The sequence below is a fragment of the Saccopteryx bilineata genome, chromosome 2, assembly GCF_036850765.1.
Source record: "Saccopteryx bilineata isolate mSacBil1 chromosome 2, mSacBil1_pri_phased_curated, whole genome shotgun sequence".
Lineage (NCBI taxonomy): Eukaryota > Metazoa > Chordata > Mammalia > Chiroptera > Emballonuridae > Saccopteryx > Saccopteryx bilineata.
In genome coordinates this window covers 375,124,453-375,146,878 of record NC_089491.1, presented here as the reverse complement: position 1 = coordinate 375,146,878, position 22,426 = coordinate 375,124,453, and the positions used below count along the sequence as shown (strand labels likewise).

The window sequence follows — 22,426 nt, the reverse complement described above, 5'->3', positions numbered from 1 at the left end:
CCTTGACCTCCCCCCTCAACCTGGCACAAAGGGTGATGGAGGAGGGAGGAGACCTGCCTGGCCTTCAGTAAAGCCCACCCACTCAGGATTATCTTCTTGCTCCAAAAGTACAGTAACTTTTGCCCCATAACCTTTGACTTCTGGCTTCTGAGCCCCACTTTTCTGCTAAAAGCTCCTTCCTTGGTGGGTACCTGTCCCTGAGTCTCCCTTTTGTCAAATGATTCCTGGTTCAACACCTCCTCCTGGAAGCCTTCCCTGACCTCCTCAGGCAGGACAGCTTCAGTACTTGCCACCTTCTGTTAAGAAGATCCATTTACCCATATGTCTCCAACCTGACCATGGTGGTGAATATATCTCAACTGTCCAGGGCTTCACACAGGCTGTATTGAGTTGGTGCTTAATAAATGCTTGGTGCATTAATGCCTGGCTGGCTTAGAGGGTTTGGGACACTTCTCTGGAGAATCTTCTAAAGCAGCGAGCCCCAGGCTCCCAGGTCACGCCCAGAGCCCCCTTTCATCTTTTGCCCAAATTTAAGTTGAGGGGCAGTATCACATATCCTTCCCAAAGTGGTCCTCAGTGAGAAGGCTTAGGGCAGGGATCCCCAAACTATGGCCCACGGGCCGCATGCGGCCCCCTGAGGCCATTTATCCGGCCCCCGCTGCACTTCCGAAAGGGGCACCTCTTTCATTGATGGTCAGTGAGAGAAGCATAGTTCCCATTGAAATACTGGTCAGTTTGTTGATTTAAATTTACTTGTTCTTTATTTTAAATATTGTATTTGTTCCCGTTTTTGTTTTTTTTTTTACTTTAAAATAAGGTATGTGCAGTGTGCATAGGGATTTGTTCATAGTTTTTTTTATAGTCCGGCCCTCCAATGGTCTGAGGGACCCCTGTGTAAAACGTTTGGGGACCCCTGGCTTAGGGCATGGAGGCTGAGCCCAGGAATGCTCCACCTCCATTCCATTCCGTGGGCACCAGGCTCTGGGTCTGAGACCACATGTGGCCCTGCCAGGCTGGTTTCTGTCCAGCTGGAGACCCCCTGTGTGGGCCCCACCCCTCTCAGCAGGCTCAGAGGTCCTCTCCTTCCTACCCCACCCCACCCCTCTCATGCACGGGGTAAATAAACTCCCTGAAGGGAGATGAGATTCAGGCACATGCTCTGGCTGCCTTTTCTTCTTTGCTGATGCTACTCCCCCAAACCATCCTCCAATATCTCAGAACCTCTCTGTCATATGGGCCTGGCTCACCCTCCTCCTCTGGGAAGGCCTCCTTACTTCCCACAGAACCTCACTCCTCTGGTCTTGCACAAGATCAAGGCTGCCCATCTTACCCTCTTATCTGAAAGGCAAATCTGAACATGGTATTCTCCTACTCAGGTACCTTCAATGGCTCCCCATTATCCCTAGGATCAAGTCATACTCCTTAAGGACACCCCAATCAGTCTGCCGTCTAATGCTCCCTTGACACTAATCTTTGTCTTGAACTCTGCCCCTCAGCGGCTCTAAATTGGCTCCACTTTTACAAGCCTCATGCCTACAAGCCTTTGCTAGACTCTCCCCTCTGCCTGAGCTGTGCCCTTTTCCCTTTTCTCGCCTTTGAGCTAAAGCATCATCTCCTCCAGGAAGTCTCTCTGGGTTAGATGCCCATCCTTTTCACACCTCTGCAGAGTCACAGGTCATGACCTTGACTCATGAGTCTCCCCAAACTGATAACACATTCCTACAAGGCAGGAACTGGGGCCAGAGCACACAGAATATTTTCAACAAGTGGTCGTGGCACCAAAAGGCCTTTCTTGCCACTGTTGGAGGAGGTGCCAGTTCTACCCCAGAAATTGAAAGCTGCAGCCAGGGCAGGACACCCACCCACAGGAAGCCCCTCCTCTACCATCAGCGCCCCCCCCCACCTGGCACTGATGTGGAATTCAGGTTTCCCTCCTATAAAATGGACCTGTCACCAAGTGTTAAAGGGGCTAGCAGGTGTGAAGATGCTGCCTCAACCCACACGTTGTCCAGATATGGCTGATTTCTCCTAACATTCCTGGTCAACTTTATTTTTTAAATTTGTTCCTGGAGTTCTGTTCATCACCACATCTTTGTTCTGCTTATTTTGTCAGTTTTCCAAGTGAGCAGGCGGGATGTCCTGCTCCTGTCCCTCCAAGGGACACCAGAAGGCAGTCAGACTAAGAGGGAAGTGGCCAGAAGAGCTCTGGACTTAACAGGGTCTAATCACCAGGGTCTCATCATGTGACTTTCTTCTCCCTCATCTGTAAAATGGGAACAGTGCCACCTGCCTACCTGCTCATCTCCCTCAGCACTGACAGGACGAAAAGGACAGTTGGTTTTGAAATGTTCGGGTTACATCCTGAGGGTGGAGGTTGGTGGGCACTTGATGGGGCACTGCAGGGCCATGGGAAGAGCACAGGACAGGGGAGTGTCCTGGGGGCTCCCTTTCCTGCAGGTGGCTCAACTGTGAGCTTCCCTGCAACTGGGCATTTCCTGGTTTCCTCCCGTGGAAATCAGAGCCAGGAATATGGGCTAGGGACTTTTGCAGACTGATACTGGACAGTTCTCTGATGCTTCCCAGGGGGCACCTGGGGCTGGCAGTGAGCACAGGTGACCCACAGCTGCATAGGAGGACAACCCTAAATGCCCATGGGGGTGTGTATATGGAGGAAACAGCCAGGGCAGGAGATCACAATTTAACCAGAGACTTCTTGGCTCAGCCCATGGGGAGACTGTATGGAGCCCAGGACAGTGTGCATGAGAGACTTAGCCATTACTTCCCTGCTTCACTTCTCTGAGGGGCCAGGATGGGGGCCAGGGAGGAAAGGGAACAGTCTAGGTGTAAGAGCATCAGGAACCAATGCCCCATTTTACAGAAACCAGAGCACAGAGAGAAGCAACTTGCTTGGTGTCACACAATAAACAAGCTGGGACTAGAAATTAGGAGTCTGATTCTTGCTTTAGGGTCCTCCTATCCCTGGGGCTGCAAAGCTCTCTGTAATAATGTAATATGTAATCCACAAGTATAATAGTGAGCATTATCGGTGCCAGGCACTGAGCTTCACAAGCATCATCTCACTTCATTCTTGCCATGAACTTGGAGGTCCTCCACCTAAAGACAAGGACGTTAAAGCACAGAGCAGCAGTGGGAAAGGTTAGGGCCATGGTCACACAGCTACTAAGTGGTAGGGCCTGATTTGAACCAAGCTCTGGCCTGACCTGTGGTGGCGCAGTGGATAAAGCGTCAACCTGGAATGCTGAGGTCGCTGGTTCAAAACCCTGGGCTTGCCTGGTCAAGGCACATATAGGGGTTGATGCTTCCTGCTCCTCCTCCCTTTCTCTTTCTCTCTTTCTTTCTCTCATTCTCTCCCCTCTATAAAGGAATAAATAAATAAAATATAAAAAAATTAACCAAGCTCTGACTCTGAGTTTATGCTCTTATTACAAACTGTGTTCCTTTCTCCAAAACCCCCATGACCTCCACACTGTGGAACCAGCATACTCTGCAAAAGAGAGGCAAGCAGAGTGCCAAGTCATGGGAGCCAGTGCCCTGGCCTTAGTCTCTGCATTTCTACTGATGGATGGGCAGGGGACCCCTCTGTATCTGGGGAGAGGCAGTCACATTAAACATGGGATTTCTCCTCCCACTCTGTATCCATCTTCCCTCAGCTTCTTCGGAAGTTGCCCTCCTCAACATTGCTTCCTCCATCAGGAAGCCTTCCCTGATGTCCCCTAAGGAACTGTCACCACTCTCTTCTGGCCCTTGTCACCATGTTGAGCACTTGGAGCTAGATGTTCCAGCTGGAACCCCAGCTTTACCACTTGATTATTACTAGCCACCTGCTACATGGTTCTGTTCTTCTGTCTGGAGAATGAGACTAAGGAGCCCTACCTCACAATCTTTGAGAGGATTACAAGCTAACGGTTGTCCCATGAAGAAGCACCTAGCACCAAGTGGGCTCCTGCCACTTGCTCCTTCTCCTTCTGACTTTCTCCCTGTTTTCTCCTCACTACCCCTGCGGCGCACCTGGCACAGGGCCCGGTGAGTCCCAGCCACCCCAGCCTGACTCATAGTTTGACTTCCTGCCCGCCAGGCTCCCTCGGCACGTGCCCTGCGCCCCCTGGGGCGCGCCACCTCCTGGCCGATTTCCGCCTTGCCCTCTAGCCCGGAGCCCGCCCGGAGCCCGGCGTGGGCCGACTGTTGACTCTTGAAAGGAGTCCATCGGATGGTTCAGAGGTGGGGGCCAAGTGGACGGGGGCGGGCCGGCAGCGGCGGGAAGAGGACACTGCCCCTTTAAGTTGCCACCACCGCGTGGCAGGGAAACAGCTTGTGCCAGCCCCATTTCGCCCGGCTCCGCTCGCAACAAGAAACACAATGCATAACAATCAGGCGCACGCTTGGAGCAGTGCCACGCGGCACGGGCGGGGCGGGGCAGCAGGCGGGGCGGGGGCGCCGGGTCGCGACCTCGACCCGCGTCCCATGACCGCAAGCAGCCCCAGGCCTGGCGCTCCCTGCGCTGGGCTGCTCTGCGTGGGGGCCAGGCGCCCACGCGCCCCGGAGCCCTCGCCCAGCTCCCGCTTTTCTCCCCTCCCTCCTGCCTTAGCGCTCCCTACAAAGTTCATTCCCACTAACTCTTTTCCAGGCCACTTCCCCCTCACATCTGACAATCCGGGGCCCCTCATTCTCCTAGTAATCACTCCACTGCACTAATTGCACATGCAAATATGCAAATGCGTATTAATTAATTACTATACTAATTAGTTCTGTGGTATTTGCGAGTAATAAATCATTGGATGGGAGCGAGGAAGCTGGAGACCTGGCCCATTTTCATTCTGCATAAAATTTTAATGGTCTCTCTGGCTGATCCGGGACGGCAGCGCGCGGAGAGGCTCTTAAAGGGCCAGTGGCGGCAGGAAGGGGCAGAGGCGGGGAGCGCAGGAGTGACTCCAGAGGGGCAACGCCCTGACTGGGCTTGGAGATGCAGCCGCAAACTCTGCTGAGGTGGCCTTCAGCCTGGCACTAACCCGCCCCCCCCCGCCCCTCCGGGGCTAAGTGTCCTTCTATGTGGCTTTTAAGGAGAGAAGACAGGTGGAAGAGGAGGCTAAACTAGCTTTCTTTAAGAAAGGAAAGAGGGCAAGGAGCTGTGAGAGGCCAATGCCAAGCAAGGCCTTGGGGTGGGGGGACGGGTAAGGAAACAGAAGTGAAGATTCCACCTCCAGATGGCTGAGTAAACTGAGGCACTAGACAGGCCAAGATTAGTGCTCCCCCTTGCCTGTCCCAAGAGGCAGGAAGTTACTAGGAAGTCCTGGGTGCTCCAGTCCTTTTTTGCCTCTGGTGGGGGCCACCAAGGCTGAGGGTTCCCTTCAACTTTCCCTTTCCATATGATCAAACTGCTGCCCCACCCTGTGGGAACCAGCTGGCACCCTGGCAGAGCAGTCCTGGGCTTGAGTGGACCCCTGGGAAGCTGCTTTATTTCCAGGAGGTTGTCAAGACCTGGGCAGAGGGAGGAGGTTGGCTGCTTTGCAGGACCATTGACTCAAAGAGGCAGAGGGTTGTGCCTCCTTATTGGGCCCAGACAAGAATGTAAGGGGATGCCAGTGGTGGGAACGCTGAGGAAGTGGAGGCTGCGGGCCTGCCCTGGATGAGGTCTCCAATATGGGTGTCAGTGTGGCTCTGCTCACCTCTGCCAACCTTCTGCCACCCACAAGCCCCTGGGTGGAGCCAGGCCTAAAGGGCAGCAGTGCTTTAGTCAGGGCGGATCATAGTAACAGCAACTAACAATACTATGAGTTAAGCAAAAATTTATTTAGCTGAAGACCTATTATTCCGAGAGCTCTTGAGGTCTCATAACCACCCAGTGCCATAGGTCCAGTTACAGTCCCCATTGCAGGGATGGAGAAACAGGAGTACAGGAAGGTTACGCCAAGGTCACTGAGTTGGCAGGAGTGGGCTTTGAACCCAGACAGTCTAGCTCTGGCATCTTCCCACCACACTCTGCCACCTCTCTTTCTACCACCATGTCCTCAGCACATGGTGAGAGCCAGGCTTGATGCTAAGAACTTCATGGTGTCACTTTCAACCGTCACAACAACCCAGAAGGTACCTTCTGGGATTCTCCCTGTTATGGAACTGGAGAACCCAAGGCCCAAAGAGGTTGACTAAATTGCTCCGGGCACACAGGGAGGATGTGGCAAGGCCAGGCTCACGGTGGCCTGTGTGACAGAAGAAAAGTCCAGCAGGCTCTCTGGTGCCTCCCATTCCTATGGGGGTGGTGCAGGTCAGGGTCATGGCAGTCCCTGTTGAAGAAACAAAAGGGATTTCAGTAAGGCTGTGGAGAGAGCTTGATTCTTAAGAGGTTCTCTGGAGTGCAGGCCGATTTTCCTTCTTTCTCAAGAAGCAGGCTTGGGGAGGGCATGGCTCTCAGAGTTGGGAGGGGTGGGGTGGAGAGATTGGGGGTGCATGTGGAAGAACGGTCCAGAATGAGGAAGCCCAGTCAGAACCTTATAACTCAGGAATCCTGTCTGGTTGGTTTTTGTGTTCTTTTATTTTTTGTCTTCAGCACTCCTACCTACCCCCTGAAAATCGCCTGAGTACCCCCACCCCAAGATTTGCTACTTGCAGGATCCAGGAGATCCAGCAGGGGGTGAGAAGATAATACTCTGTCACTTTGCAAGCACTTCCTATGTGCCAGGCACTGTATATGCATAAACTTTTTAAATTTTCACAACAATTCTGTAATCATTATCCTTATTTTATAAATTGAGACAAGGAGGAAGGAGAGGTTAAGTCACGTTCCCAAAGTCACACAGCTAGTGTGTGGGAGACCGGGATTTGAACTTCTGACCTGATGTGTTTTACCATTCTGCTCCCCCTTTTCTGTGGAGCTCCTTGTGGCTACAGGGACATGGTGGGATTGACCCCTTGCCCAGAGGAGTCAGAGATCACAGTACCAGCAAGCTTTCCATCCTGGGTGCCTTTGGAATTTGCAGATGCAGAGAAAGAACATGTCTGTGCCTGCCATTTACATAGCCACGATCCTGCGTGGGTTTTCATGGTGACTTTAATATGTGGGAGTTGAGCAAAGTGAATGTTCAGGAGGCCCAGATCCTTCCTCTCTTTAGTCTGGGGCTGAGTGTGCATGGGCATCTCCCCTCATTCCTTGCACCTGCTTAGCACACCCTTGAGAACAACAGGTTCAGGGAGCTGGTTAGCATCTGGCAGGGGGGCCACCCTGACATGGGAATTTAGATTCCAGTGCTCTCAGGGATGAGCTCAGGGTCCCCCTACCTCCCAGTGGCTCAGGGAAACTTCTCTAGGGAATCCAGACTCCCTCATCTCTCCAGAGCTAAGGAAACCTTTGACACCTAACTTCTGGGCCTGGGAGTCCTGGGGCCCGGGGGGGGGGGTTGTTGTGGGGCATTAGGAGAGGTGGCCTTTGGGTTGCAGCTACTAGGTAAGAAAACCCATCCTCACCTCTCACCTCCACTGGAGCCCAAAGAAGCTGGGTTCATCAGGGTTTCCCCTGCACTCACTCACTTCCTGGGGAAATGGGGGCAAGTTGAGGAGTTGGGGGAAGGAGGCAGGAGGGGGAGGCTGTCGGCTCTAAGCTTCTCCACGCAGCCCTCAGGGCCGGGTGCCTGGGCAGGAGGAGGGGGCAGAGCAGCTGCTGGCGATTTATTAAGCAGTCACGGAAAAATTGGTTTATAAATTAACAGCTGTTTTAACTTTAGGGCCTCTTCTTCAGGGAATGGAGGCAGCCGACTGGACCGGGATTGGAGTGTGTGTGAAGCTGGTGGAGGGGGTGGGAGGCGGCGGGCTCCAGCAGCTGGCATTCTTTGGGGGCAGCCTCAGCTGGCACCTCGGGGGGCACCAGGCAGTGGCCAGAGCAGGGGGTCTCCAGGTGCCCGGCGCTGAGGCTGCCCCCGCTAAGAGCTTCTGGCTTGGTCGCTCTTCTCAACAACATCCCACCTGGAGGCGCCAGAGAGCACAGATATTGCTGTACTCATGTCTGCCACCAGATGGCAGCCTGAGCACATTGATTTCTGCTCCCTCCTCACCTTTCCGTAACGTCAGGTCGGTCCAAACTAGGCTGGGTAAGAGAGAAACCCGGTCCAATACTGGACCAAGAGAGAAGATTGGCTCAGTACATGCAAGCAACCTTCCACTTGACTATCCTGAATGTATCAAATGCAGTAAAGAATGAGACATACTCTAGGGTCAATAAAGAGTGAGGCTTTGGGCAAAAAGTTCTGAGCCTCATTTGCCTCGTCTGGAAAATGGAATGATACTACGGAGGATAAAATGAGATAATATATATAAAGGGCCTAATCCAGTGCCCAGCAGTGAGTAAATGCTCCATATATGTCACCTGTAGTCAATTTCTTTGACTTAGGTATTTATCCATTCATTTATCGATGTGTGTGTGTGTGTGTGTGTGAGAGAGAGAGAGAGAGAGAGAGAGAGAGAGAGAGAAACATTGATTTGTTTCTGTATATGCCCTAACTGAGACTATAACCCACAACCTTTGTGGTATTGGGACAATTCATTCATTTTTTTAAAATTTTATTTATTCATTTTAGAGAGGAGAGAGAAAGGGAGACAGAGAGACAGAGAGGGAGAGAGAGAGGAAAGAAAGACAGAGAGAGAAGGTGGGGAGGAGCTGGAAGCATCAACTCCCATATGTGCCTTGACCAGGCAAGCCCAGGGTTTTGAACCGGCGACCTCAGCATTTCCAAGGTCGATGCTTTATCCACTGCACCACCACAAGTCAGGCATGATGATTCATTCATTTTTCAATCCAGCCCCTCTGCAGCGTGTAGTGTTTGCTGTATTATGGGCACTGTGGCAGGCCTGTGATAATGCAAAAACAGATAGTGGGAAGGATACATCTCAAAACAGTGTGCCCAGACTAATGATATACCCAATGAAGGGAGAGGGGACGTTGATTTGCATGGGGCAAAAGAGAATATTTTGGGGTGATGAAAATGTTCTGTATTGTGATAGTGCTCATGTTATAAAATTTCCAAAAACTCATAGAAATGTGTATTTTAAATTGGTACATTTTATTGTATATAAATTGCAAGTCAATAAAGTTAATTTTTTTCTTAAAAGCACCCAATGGGAATTTATTGAATGAGCAAAGGGATGCATAATATTGTAGATGAATGAATAGTGTGTATATGAATGTCTCAGATGATTGCCCACCTATCCCAGTGCCACGGGTGCTGCTGCTAGAAGTGCCCCTACCCACTCCTCTCCAGAGGCAGGACTCGGAATGCTCCCCACCCGCCCCTTCTCCCTATCACCGCCACCACCACTACCGTCACCATCAGGGGCAGGGAAAGATGCCCCAGTGTGTCCAGCTAGTGCTCCCCAGCTTCTCTAAGTTTGCTTCTGGGGCATCCTGGGGGCTCCTTCCCAGCTGCCACATGCCAACCTGCCAGCTCCGTCAACTCACTGGTGCCAAGGTTACCAGTACGATGCCTAACTGCAGGCTCGAGGTGCCAACCTTGCAGCACTCAAACCCTAGCCGATACCGCCATCTGCTGGCCCTTTTCGGACTGAACCCCGTAGTCCTCCAGGGTAGCCAAAACTTTTCTTGAAGACCTACCAGGAACCCTGTACTGCGCTGGGTGTGTATGTGTGTGTGTGTGTGTGTGTGTGTCCCTGTACTGCGCTGGTGTGTGTGTGTGTGTGTCCCTGTACTGCGCTGGTGTGTGTGTGTGTGTCCCTGTACTGCGCTGGTGTGTGTGTGTGTGTGTGTGTGTCCCTGTACTACGCTGGTGTGTGTGTGTGTGTGTGTGTACTGCGCTGGTGTGTGTGTGTGTGTGTGTGTGTGTCCCTGTACTGCGCTGGTGTGTGTGTGTGTGTGTCCCTGTATTGTGCTGGTGTGTGTGTGTGTGTGTGTGTGTGTGTGTGTTGTTCGTGCAGTTGAGTTGGCTCTGATTCCTGGTGGCCCTGTGATTGAGTGAGGTCCACATGTCCTGTACCCAAAGCCCTGCTCAGCCGCTGTAGACTCGTGCCTATGGTTTCTTTTACATAGTCCATCCATCTTGCATTTGGTCTCTCTCCTTTCCTGCTGCCTTCTATTCATTTCTTATTGAATTGTCACAGCTACATATGAGGTGGGCTTAGAAACACAAGGAAACAGGCCCAGAGAAACTAAGAAATTTCTCTAAGGTCACCCAGTAAATTATAGACCTAAGACTCTTCCTCAGGTCTGCCCAACTCCTGAGTTTATATTCTGTCCATGAGACTGTATTGCTTGGTGAAGGGATGGAATATTCCCGATTGTCCACTCTCCCCACCTCCCAGAAAGAAGGCAAGGGCCTCACAACACCCTCCTTAATTCACCTTCCAGAGACAGTGAATGTAGTCCCTCTTGTAATGCCAGGCACTGTGGCAAGCACCAGGCAATGATGTGAAGAGAAATTGTGTGCTTAAAATAGTGTGCTCAGACCTACGGTACATTAGTAAACACCCTATGATACACTTTTTTTTGTCAGCACAAGTAGAAAGACCCATAGTTCAATTGGAGTTATATCAAACAAGGTCTTGAATTTTCCCCCTTGGATATAATCACCTGTGCATCTAGCTCAAGAATAATACTCAAAAAGTGGCATATCATTTTTTTACATCTCATTTGCATAGGATGAATTCTAAGTCAGAGAGAATGGAGGTCACCCTGGCCCCTTGCTTCTCAGCCCCTTTGGGGTGGGCCTGACTCTGGCTGCCTCCCTCTGTCGGCCCCCCTCCTCACCTGCCCCTCCCCACTTCTTACCCCTGCCCACACTTCCACCCACGCCAGCTCCCAGCAGTCCTGTTCCCTTCCTCCTCTGTCACCCACGCAGCCCCCACCACCTGGCCACCCACCCGAAAAACTTTTGCCTAAGTTCTTGAGAAGTTGCGTAGGATCCAGGAGAGAAAAATCAAAGTAATAAAACCTCATTTAATTCCTAACGGAGGGTAGAGCTGTGAGCTGCAATTATCTTAATGCTGAGTTATTTTTATTCTCTCTCCATCTCTGTCGCCTGCCTCTCTCCTCTTCGTGACGCTTTCTCTCTCTCCCTTTGTCTCTCCATCTCTCACATGTCTTTTCTCTGTCTCTTTTCCATTTTTTCTACCTCCTTCTTTCTCTGTCTCGCTTCCTGTCTCTATCATCCTTCCTCCTCCTTCCTGTCTGTCCACCCCTTGTGCTTGTACCTCTGTCAGTCGGCTTTGCCCTCCCCTTTTTACCTCAAGGTTGAGCAGCCAGAGCTCTCAGTCCCACACAGGCTGGGGGAAGAGGGTAAAGATCCTCCCCTCCATCTTCAAACACTCCATCTTCCAGGCATGGCTAAGAGGGAAGATCTCCCTTCCCAGCTGCCCTAGCCTGGATCACGGGCATTTTTCCTAATCCTTTTGGTAGAAGCTCCTTAAACAAGTCCTTCCTGGTCAAATGCACCCCAGCCTCTGTGGTCCCAGGTCTATCTCAGCTCTGATGGGCTCCAAGGTATAACTGGTGGGGATGCCTCCTTGCCCCTGACCTCTCATTACCGATCCAGCTGTCCTCTGTCCCCTTCATCCCACCCCAGGACCCTCCCACCCTCCAGCACTGGAAGCCACAGGCCCCTCAGCTCCACCATGGCCAGTGGCCTTTCAGATTATTACAGCCTGGGCGGCGCCTTTCCCACACTCCTCCTGACTTTCAGAACCTCCTTATTTACCCTCCCAAGGCACTGCCAAACTAGTCTTTGCCACTCCCCACCACACCCCATCTGAAAGAGGGGTCTGGGCCAAGCTAGGGTTTGCCAGAGATGCCCACACCCCTGGGCTAGCAACCTGGCATCCGGCTGTTTCCCGGCAAGCATATAAATCAACAAACATAGCTGGATTTGAGCCAGGCCTGGAGTTGGGGGTGTGGAGCTTAGCAGCCAGGGCCTTCAACTCCCATGTGCAGAGCTCTGCCCTCCTGCCACCCTCTTTCTCACTTCCAGAGTGAACATCAGCTCTGGGGCCCGACATCTCGCCCCTGACCCGTTTCCACAGGACTCCTCTGGCGTCCTGCTCCGCCAAGGACCCAGCATGCTGGGGCTAGAGTGGAAAAGTTGCTGGAGGTTGGGGGAGGGCTCCTGACTGATCCAGGCCTGCATGAGACCAGGAGAGAACACAGCCAACACAAACAGAGCCCCAGAAAGACACACGCATCTGTACACATCCACACAAGCACCCTGTCAGTGCTACAGAGAAGCATTCAGACCCTCACCCACAGGCCCGCAGAAGGAACGTGGGCTCCTGCAAAGACACTCAGGGCCCGGACAGAGAAACAGGGACAATCCAACCCACAGGGCCAGCGCCTTCCCTGTCCAGCCTCCAGAGACACAAAAGCACCTCTGCAGAGAGAGAGGCTCACAGCTCAGAAACGAGCACGCACCTCTCCCCTCAGCTCTGTTCCCAAATGCACCAAACACACACATGTGACGGCACGTGTTCGGGTACAGGCAGCCCCCACCACCCCCAGCCCTGCCCCCCTGGGCTGGTTCTGTCTTCCTTCCGTCAGATCTGGGGAGGAAAGGCAGGAGACATGTGAATCCAGTTTACATCAGACAGGATCCCAACCTCAGTCCCTCTACCACACAGGCTAGAGCTGGGGATACAGTACCCCTGCCACCTGCAAGCTGGCACACCCGTGCCCATCACCTTGACAGCCTCTGACAACCTCCCCCACACCCACATCCTCCCTCACACGTACGTAGTCCTCCCACACCCTGCCACTCACACTGCATCCTTGACACTCTGACACACTTACTCACAGGTTAACATGCACTCATACCACACCGACCCCCCTCACACACCCCAGCTATAGGCAACACAGGGCCACTGGCACTCACACACTCACACACACACACACCCTGCCATGATGACTGACACGTGTCCTCCCACACACAGCCCTCTCTTTCACACTCACTCGCTTTCTAGGACACCCCCATTCACGGCGTGACATGCTGGTGGCACTCCCTTCGTGACCTAACAGGTCTCTCTGTGAAACTCCAAGGGCCCAGGCCAGGAAGGGGTTAAAGCCAGAGTCCCCGCCGCCCCTCTCCCCCCTCGGCCTCCCCACATTATCCTCCCTGTTGGACTCCATCAATAATGCAGCTTCGAGTTCTGGGGAGACGGCAGGGGGCCCCAGCCTGCTCCCCGGGCCTGGCTCACGCTCCCCCTCTGCCCCCCCACCCGAGCCCAGAACACGCTTCTCGGTGCTCATTGGCCACTTTCTCCTGAGCCCTCCCATCAAACCCCCGGGCGCCAGTCCCAGGTGAGGGGCCGGGCCGGGGTCCCCAAGGCTGGGCCTGAGGGGTGAGGCCGGGAGAGAAGCCCAGACGGAGAGAGACGGGAGGGAGATAGAGGAATCGCGCAGAGCCACTCAGAGCAAAGGAAGGAGGGCAGCAGCGGAGACAGAGTAGCGAGCGGGGACCCACGGGTGGAGACGCGGAGGGACCGGGCGCGGGCTGAGCGGTGGGCGAGCCGGGGCGGGCGGGGCGGCGGCGACCCTCTCCTCCCGCGCGTGGCCCTCACCGCGCGGTATTTTTATCGGGGAGCGCACGGCCCTGCCGCCCCTCGCCCCTCGCACCGCGACGCCTGGAGCAGCGCGGGCCAGCGAGCCGGTAGCAACGCCCGGGACCGCGAGCCGCGCACCCAGCCCCACGGACCGGACCCCAAGGACCCCAGCCCGTCATGGACCCCAAGGACCGCAAGAAGATCCAGTTCTCGGTGCCCGCGCCCCCCAGCCAGCTGGACCCCCGCCAGGTGGAGATGGTAAGGGGGCCGCACCCCACTCCAGCAGCGCCCCGGGCGCCGCTGGGTCCGCGCTGGCCTGGGGGTAGGGGGCGACGGAGAACCCCAGGCCGTCCCGACCCGGCGGGGCCGCAGGGCAGCGCCTGAAGTTCACTGGACACTCGTGCAACTTTTTCCCGGGGCCTCTGTCCTGATCCCCGCACCAGAGAATCCCGGGTGATGGTCGTCTGAGCGTCCGGACAAGCCGTTCCAGGCTGCTCTGGGAGGGGGGACCGTCCTCTGGACCCCGCACAGTGTCCTCCGTCCCTAGCTGCCACCGGGGCCGCTGCTTCCCGGGCCCAGCCAGGGCCATTCAGACGTGAGAAACCTCGTCGACCATTATCTAGAGCGGGGGCCCCCAACTCCACTGCGGGGCTAATCCTCGCTGTCTGCCTGGGCTGGTGTCGCCTGAACCTTGTTCTCATCTCCTTCTGCTGTCAGGCCCTAGACAGAGCCACAGCATGGTGTGTGTGTGTGTGTGTGTGGGGGGGGGGGTGACCATCACAGAAGCCAGACCTGTTCACAGGGGACACTGAGGTCTCTGGGAGAGCCTTCTTGGTGGCTGGGAGGCCTCCAGACGTAGGGAGGGGATGGTAGGAGGGAGAAGAGAGGAGGCCCTGGCCACCAGAGCTTAGTGGCATTCACTTGTTGCTGAGTGGCAGTGGGCTCCCAACTGAGCAGTGAGAGCAGGGCCAAGTCATTTTGAGGGGAGACAGGGGACCACAGAGGGGGGCAGTTGGGTCCTAGGCCTAAGTAGCTTTTGGTCTGCAGGGTAGTGTTGGAAGCTTGGCAGGGGAGGTGGCCATTTCAGCTCAATTCACCTGGTTCTCTTTGTGCATTTCCCTGGAGCTCAGAGGGGACCTAATTAAGTGACAGTTGATCTGATTGCCAGGCTGAGGTGGGGGGAGTTACTGGGAGTGCTCTGTGCCCACTCTGGCCCTTACCCTTACTATTCAGCTTGGCTGTGTACCAAGGAGGGCACAACTATTCACTTTTTTATGAGGATCGGTTAAGAGTTAGTTCCACAGTCTGAGAGAGACTGCTAGATGGTCCAGCCCCAGGCCCCAGAGACAGCCTGGGGCCCCAGGGCTCCGTGGCTGAGGCCCACACCTGAGCCTCTGTGTAAGGTTGGAGGTCCCTGCAGTGACTGGGCTCAGCCTCCCTCTGCAGCTGGATCCGGTTTCTTTGGAGCCCTTGGGCTGACCTTAGTTGGGCAGGGCCACGTGGGTGCTGTGGTCCATGGGGCGCCTTCCACAGCTTCAGCGCTTGAGGTCTGATGTCTTCAAAATAAACAGGAGAGGAAGGGCCTTCGTAGGGGACAATAGAAAGGGAAGATGCCCGTTGTGGAGTAGCTACGGAGTGGTATGGGTATGGGAATGGGAGTCAGTTGTTCCTCTGATGTGATGTGCTCTGTGGCCTTGAGCACTTTGCTGAACCTTTCTGAGCCTGAGGTTTTCTTCTGAGTAAAATGAGGGGGTTGGGTGAACTACAGAGTTCCTTTCAGCTCTGACAGTCTTTGATTCAAAGATTCCCTGGAGATTCCAAAGCACTGTTTGTTCCCTGCTGCTGGGGGGGGGGGTGTTCAGTAGGGATGGGCTGTAGGTGTCTGTCCTGCGCTCCCTCCTCCCCACCTCGTTCTTCCTCTCCTTAGATCCGGCGCAGGAGACCAACCCCTGCCATGCTGTTCCGGCTCTCTGAGCACTCCTCACCAGGTGGGCTCTTCCCTGCCCCTGCCCAGCCCTGGCCCCGCCCTAACTCTGATGCCCTCTCGAGGCCCTTGCCAAAGTCCCGTGAGTAGGAGATAGCGCAGACGGGGGCGGGAGTGGGTAAGGTCTGGAAGCCCAGCTCTCCCTGAGTGCGTTTATTGCCAGGCACCTCCCAACTCTAGGAAGGAAAGGGTTCGCTTTCTTTTTCCCCAGAGCCTGACCCTTTGGGGAAAGTAATTTGGATTCTCTTTCTTTCTCCCCCCTTCTCTGTTCCTCCTCCCTGGGTTCATGGATGGCTTCCCTCAGAGGAGGAGGCCTCCCCCCACCAGGTGAGTTTCCAGAGGCAGATGGAAGGAGGGATGTGGTGGGATGCCTGGCACTACTTCCCACTGGCACAGGGTGCCACCCAGGAGGGCACATTAGCATATCAGTCGATACCTTTGGTGAGAGTGCCTGGTGACAGGGTGTCACAGGCAGACCCTCTGCCCTTCTTAGACTGGAGTGAGGCCTTCAGAACCGAGGGTCCCCACCCTGAGCCAGGCCACAGTTTATGGAGACCCTTCCAAAAGAGTGGGGCGGCCTCAGCCTAGTGCAGGACTTGAGGGGCCCAAGCACCTAGGCCTGTTAGTGGAGGCTAGACCGGTCTGCCCAGGTTGCTATGGATGGGATGGACAGAGGGACAGGGGAGGGAAGGGGCCTGTGGTGAGCCCGCTTAACCTGGCGCTTTCCCTGGCAGAGAGCCTCAGGAGAGGGGCATCACCTCAAGTCGAAGAGGCCCAACCCCTGTGCCTACACCCCCCCCTCGCTGAAAGGTACTATCCCCCACCCATCAGTCTGGCTGTCCTGTGACCCCTCAAACTGCACTGACATCTGACATTGGGGAGGGAAGGGAAGTGTTGAGCTTTTGTCAATGGGGAGGGATTGTCTTGTGTCCCCCAACTCCTCTTAGAGACCAATTCGGTTCCAATTTGGTCTTGTAAAAAAAAAACAACACACACTGGGAGACTCTGGGTGGGGCGGCTGTGGGTGAAAGAAGGGGGCACTGGCTTAACACAAGCATAGGCCTCAGGGTAAGACCAGCTCCACACTGCCTGCTCCTCCCAGCTCCCGAGGCATCTTCCCCGGCCCGCCGCACCCCTTGCCCCCTCTCCCATTCACAGAACGCATGCACAGGTCTGCACGCTGAGTGCTTCTCCTTTCTGTATTAAAAGGCAAGTCGTTTCTCTAGCACAATACCTAGGGTGTGCCAGGCCTCACTGGTGGGCATTGGACAACACAAGGGAATGAGATTCAGTCCCTTTCCTCCTGGGGCCCTATGTCAAAGAGTCAGGGAGAGTTACAGAGATGTTTAAGCCTGGATTTGAAGGATGAACCGGAATTCCAGGAAGGAGGTGTGCAAAGGGGAGGAGGTGGGAATTCCCGGGGGTCTTTAAGGCCAGCTGGGAGACTTGGCCTGAAGCAGGGAGCTGAGGGAGACACACCTGGAGAGAAGGTGGGATGGATTGGAGTGTGGGGCACTCTATTCCCCACTAAGCCTTCGAATGCCTTCCTACCCCAACTCAGCTCCTGCCCTGGGCTCTTCCCCCCTGGCCAGCCCTCTCCTTCTACAGAGAGAGGAAGGGAACCCAGAAGGAAGGAGGGAGGGTGCAAGGCTGTGCTGAGCGCTCCCTCCAGGTGGGTGTAATGAGTTCCCAGCACCAGCCAAGGCCAGCAGGTGCACCTGTCAGCCCACTTGCCCGGGTTAGGAGCAAGGAGGAGAGGCCGAGAGGAGAGGAGAGACAGGCAGGGGCCCTTTCTCTTCCCTCAGGACGGAAGATGAAGGGACAGCAAGCAGGCAGTGCCGTGGTTCAGTACCTGGAAGGACTAACCACCTGTAGGGATGTGAGAAAGGCTGACCCCTGAAGCAGGCATGGGGGCATCTTCTCAAAAGAGAATATAAGAAATCCCTCCTCCCTGCCCTGGGTTGTGGGGGCAGTGAGTGGATGGAAGGAAAAACCATCTGTTGGTCTTTTGAGTGACTGTGAGCGTGGGGCAGAGGGCCTGGTGAAGAGAGCAGGGCCGAGGCTTCCTGGGCACCCTGCAACGGCCAGACATGCGCACTTCACTGCCCCTGTGGACTTTGCCTTCAGAGAGTCTGAGTGGGTGAACCGGGAGTGGAAGGAGGCCAGGACAGGGGTGGACAGTCGGGAAACTGGGGCTGTGCTGGGGACCTTTGAGCGTAACAAGGGAGACCTGGGTTGGGGTTCAGGGCCCCAAAGGTGGAGACAGAGAAAGGAGACAGTGGAGGGGGGCAGAGCCCTGGAGCACGAGGCGCTGCACACGCGGAGAGCACGGGGTGCCAGCACAGGCACTGCACATACCTATTGTTGTCACTGTGGCTCACGAACTGAACTCGCCTCCTCCAGCTGCCAGAGCACCACCCCCTTCTCCCTCTCCCTCCCTCCAACCCTCAGAGGACCCTTCTGTAGCTGAAGGGCACTGTTTTGTAGGCTTTGGGCCCTTTCTGGGCAAGGGAAGGCACCTGGCAGGGCCAGGGTTTGTAGGGGCGAAGCCAGGGGCCCCTGGGGAGGGCGAACAACACTGAGTCTTGGCTTGAGTGGGTCTCCCCAAGGCTGAGCTCTCACACTTGGCTCCAGGTGGAGCTTTGCCGCGTCCCCAAGGCCAGGGCAGGGTGATTTATTGTGCTTTTATTGCCTGGGTAGCTTGCCCAGAGCCAGCGGGAGGCACTGGGCCGGGAGTTCGAGGCAGGGCGGGGCAGTGGGCATGCACAATGCACCCTCTGTGCCTGTCCCTGAGTTGGCAGGAGTGCGGTGCCCTGCTCACTGTACCGGAGGTTTCCAGCCTGCATCTGCCCCTCTGGGCTTTCTGAGAGGAGAAGCTGTGGCAACCCCAGGCCCTATGCTCCAAGCTCCTCAGCATCTTGTCTGTGGGCTATGAGTTTAGGGACCCAAATGCTCTAAAACCCCACCCGCTCCTGGCCCCCTGCTGCCTCTGCCCCAGCCACTCCTCACAGTGTCCCCTGAACCCCGCCATTCTCCTAGACCCCCCCCCCCCCAGCCCTGGCCCTTTCTCTGAACTGCCTGGTTTTCCTTTCCATCCTTTGGAAGCGTCTCTCCAGCTGCCCACACAGTTCCCTTGCTAGGCCCTATCCCAGCAGGCCTTGGTTTTGTTGGGGGGTGGGTGGTGTTTGCTGCTTTCTAGGTCACCAAAGAGGGAGCTGGAGGCTTGGGGATGTGGGTCAAGATTGTGGAGGCCGCACTGAGCACACCACATCCCCAGGCACAGGCTTCTCTGGCTGCAGACTATTGTGTTCTCAGTCTCAGAATTGTTCCTACCTCTTAGAGATTGGTGCTGAGGCGCATAAAGTGACATCTATGATGGGCAGTGCCAGGAGGTATTGACAAGCCCAGCAATAGGGGTGGGCAGGATTGGGGTGAGCAGTGAGCCCTAAGCCAGCTGGGAAGGCCCCCAAAATTGAAAGGGACAAATCCCTTGGGCCCTGGCCCAGAGGCTCTGCGCCTTCTGCCTGGGGCTGTAGCTGGTGGACACTATGTCCAGTACCAAGTCCTTGAATAAGCAACCTCCCCAGCCAGGGAATGTTAAGCTGCTGTTGTGCCCGTCTGGTCTTGTCCAGCTTGGTACCAGCCTCTGAGGGGGCCAGCATCTTTGGGCAGCTTAAGAGCCAAGTATAATCAAGAGTCTACCCCCTGCTGCTTCAGCCCTGGTCTGGCCCCCAGGAGGCTGACCTGTGGCCTTCAGCTCTATTTGTGTGTGTGTGTGTGCGTGTGCGCGCGCGCGCGCATGCATACGTGTGCATGCAACAGTGAGAGCGACAAAAACAGGCAGACAGCAGATATAGACAGAGACAGACATACAAGAAGGGAGAGAGATGAGAAGCATCAACTCGTAATTGTGGCACTTTAGTTATTGATTGCTTTCTCATATGTGCCTTGAACGGGGGGCTACAGCTGAGCCAGTGACCCCTTACTCAAGCCAGCAACCTTGAGGTCAAGCCAGCAACCTTGGGCTTCAAGCCAGTGACCTTGGGCTTCAAGCCAGTGACCTTTAGGTTCAAGCCAGCGATCTTTGGGTTCAAGCCAGCGACCACAGACTCATTTCCATGATCCCACACTCAAACCAGTGACCCCACACTCAAGCTGGATGAGCCCGTGTTCAAGCCGGTGACCGTGGGGTTTCAAACCCGGGGCCTCAGCGTCCCAGCTTGACATCCCACCCACTGCGCCACCACTGGCTAGGCCAGCCTTCAGCTCCTGAACTAGAGCCCTGAGGGAGTACGCTCTGCCTCAGGCCCACGGAAGGAGGCTGGGGGCTGGGCCACGTGCCTCTCCAGCTGCGGGGGCTGTTTCTGGGGCCTGGCTGACCCTGCCTTCTTGGGTGCCGCTGCGGCAGCTGTGCAGCGCATTGCTGAGTCGCACCTGCAGTCCATCAGCAACCTGGGCGAGAACCAGGCCTCGGAGGAGGAGGATGAGCTTGGGGAGCTGCGGGAGCTGGGCTACCCGAGAGAGGAAGAGGAGGACGAGGAGGACGAGGAGGAAGAGGAGGAGGACAGCCAGGCTGAAGTCCTGAAGGGCGGCAGGGGGTCTGGTAAGCTGCATGGGCCGTGCAGCCTGGGTCCCACCCCTGCGGGTCAGGTGGAGTCCTGAGACACCCCTCCCACTTCACAGTCTCTCACACGTGAGAACTGCAATCACACTGCAAGGGCCTCCCCATCCTCTCACCCCACGGGATGCCTCACGCTCAGCCTTACCCGACACCTGGGCTGCTCCCATCCTTGACTCAGTACCTCTCCCAATCAGATTTTTCCTAGTAATTCCTCTCTTCCCTAAGAACTAAGGCAAGGCCATATGAATTTTGCAGCTGGACCCCAGAAAGGACTTTCCGTCCATGGTGGTGAGGGGGTACAAGGAGATGCAGGGGTAGAGGGTGAAGGGTGTCAAATGGCTCCATCACTTGCATTTCTGAACGCGGGATAAGGTCTCTGCTGGGAGGCAGAGGAGGTTGGTTGGCTAAGTCCTTTCCAGGACTCTGTAACTGTTTCTCCTCTTATTTCCCAGGCCGGGGTGAGAGGGTGCCCTCTAGTGTCTAGATGGAGAATCTAGGATTCAAGAACCAATGTGGTCCACTGCACCTTCAACCCTAGTTACCTGAGAAGAGAGAGAGAGAGGAAGGGGCCTAAGACCTGCACAGAGGGCCTCATAGCCAGAGGCCCCTGATCCAACAATCTCCACGAAGGTTCCCAAAGCCCAGAGAATTTCTAGGCAGGAAGATCTTAGACCTTCATGGCTGTTTGTCCCATGCCTGACCATGGAAGACTGCACCATATCTATTCCTCCTGGTGCACACGAAACTTTTTAGTCCCATTATTTATGGGGATGAAAACAGTTAACCACCCCTGCTTGATGTGCCCAGTCTTTATACCCTAACAAAATGGCTTGGGCCTCCTCTCTGCTTCTCTGGCCATCGGGACATCAGCCATGGGAACAAAAGCTCTAGCTGGAAGAGTTAAGTGACTCCCACTGAGATCCCCAGCACAGGCAGAGAGGAGGGGAGAAGAGACTGTTCCCTCTGGAAAGGCAACAGAGGGAACCAATGACAAGACTACTGAGGGGCTAGATCAATTACCACCACTCCCAGAGTGGCTCCCGGACACCAGCACTGGGCTAGGCACAGTATTAACTGCTCTCTTATTTAAGGTAATCTACACACTCTCCCTCTTGTCATCCCTTCGTATCTAGTCACTGGCATAGCTGTCTTAGTCCAGTACTCTCTCCACTATACCCTGACGGCCTCAGAAAGCTTAGCCTCAGCCATTCAGCTCATAATTTAGGACAGTCGGATGTTTTTATCCCTTTTTCTCTGTCCCCAGTTGGGCAGAAAACAACCTGTGGCCAGGGACTGGAGGGGCCCTGGGAGCGCCCGCCCCCTCTGGACGAGCCCCAGAGAGATGGAAGCTCTGCGGACCGAGTAGAGGACCCCGCACTAAGTGGTGAGGCTGGGGAGTGGGGTACAGGGAGGTGGACCTGGGATCTTGGCAGGCATGTTCAGGCCCTGAGTCCCTCTGCTTGTCTTGCAGAGCCCCAGGAGGACCCACAGTGCCCTGCCCACCCTGCGCCTGGCACATAGGCACTCAGCTCTGAATCTCCCAGAAGAAAGTGGAGGGGGCTTCACTGTTCCCCAGAAACCCGCTCTTCCCACCCTATTTTCCACCCTTCCTCTCACTTGCTAGGGCTGCAGCTTCTGAATTCTAGAAGACTAAAGCTGGTCTGTGTTTGCTTGTTTGCCCACCTTTGGCTGATGCCCAGAGTCCTAGGCACTTGCCGCCTGATGCCTATCCCTGCCAGTCATTTCCCTATTCACCCAGCGGGAGGCAGGATGTGAGAAAGCTTGCTTGGAAAATCCAGTAATAGAGGGACAAAGATTCATCCTTCACAACTCTACTCCCAAACCCTCTCCTTTGGGTACAGAAAACCCACAGGGCAGGACCCTAAGATCTGAGGAAAGAGGGTACAGAGACCTGTAGGTGCCCTAGATCCTTCTCCATCCCCTCTCCTCCTATAGGGGGTTTCCGGTCACCACCCCTCTTACTGGCTTCTACTGGGACTGAGGATTCAGGCATCCTTCTCCATAGCTTCTATACTTTGGAAATCTTCCCCTTATCACTCCTGCTTCCTAGCCTGGGTGCCTGGAAGATGGACTGGCAGAGGCTGCTTTGTTGTGTTTTGTTTGTGCTTTGATGTCAGGAATGCCACCTAGTATACATCTTTAGAGGGGGGCACACATTGAGGGGAGCCAGGTTCTTCTTGTCCTCCAGCTGCTCTGCCTCCTTCCCCTCTGACTCCAGACCTGAACCTCTCCTGTGCTGTAATAAATCTTTGTAAATAACT

General features: G+C 55.1%; 1 protein-coding gene and 1 long non-coding RNA gene across 2 annotated transcripts; one reads left to right on the top strand and one right to left on the bottom strand.

Annotated features, from left to right (window-relative positions):
- Nucleotides 1-8,548: 8,548 nt before the first annotated feature.
- LOC136327027 (uncharacterized) lies at nt 8,549-11,543 on the bottom strand. Its single transcript, XR_010729546.1, has 2 exons — nt 11,239-11,543; nt 8,549-8,853 (listed from the first exon to the last, which is right to left on the bottom strand). It is a non-coding gene; the product is annotated as an uncharacterized lncRNA (long non-coding RNA).
- Nucleotides 11,544-13,292: 1,749 nt separating this feature from the next.
- PPP1R1B (protein phosphatase 1 regulatory inhibitor subunit 1B) lies at nt 13,293-22,424 on the top strand. Its single transcript, XM_066263743.1, has 7 exons — nt 13,293-13,797; nt 15,467-15,527; nt 15,828-15,850; nt 16,258-16,333; nt 19,932-20,126; nt 21,409-21,528; nt 21,616-22,424. Exons 1-7 carry the CDS (start codon nt 13,717-13,719, stop codon nt 21,663-21,665), a joined length of 606 nt encoding a protein of 201 aa, XP_066119840.1. The 5' UTR covers nt 13,293-13,716; the 3' UTR covers nt 21,666-22,424.
- Nucleotides 22,425-22,426: the final 2 nt, after the last annotated feature.

What these genes read in the sequence shown, in the direction of transcription:
- PPP1R1B (XM_066263743.1), top strand. Translation starts at nt 13,717, where the DNA reads ATGGACCCCAAGGACCGCAAGAAGATCCAGTTCTCGGTGCCCGCGCCC. An exon ending in ACCCCCGCCAGGTGGAGATG is followed by an intron (nt 13,798 to 15,466) that starts GTAAGGGGGCCG and finishes TCCTCTCCTTAG; the next exon opens with ATCCGGCGCAGGAGACCAAC. An exon ending in CTCTGAGCACTCCTCACCAG is followed by an intron (nt 15,528 to 15,827) that starts GTGGGCTCTTCC and finishes GGCTTCCCTCAG; the next exon opens with AGGAGGAGGCCTCCCCCCAC.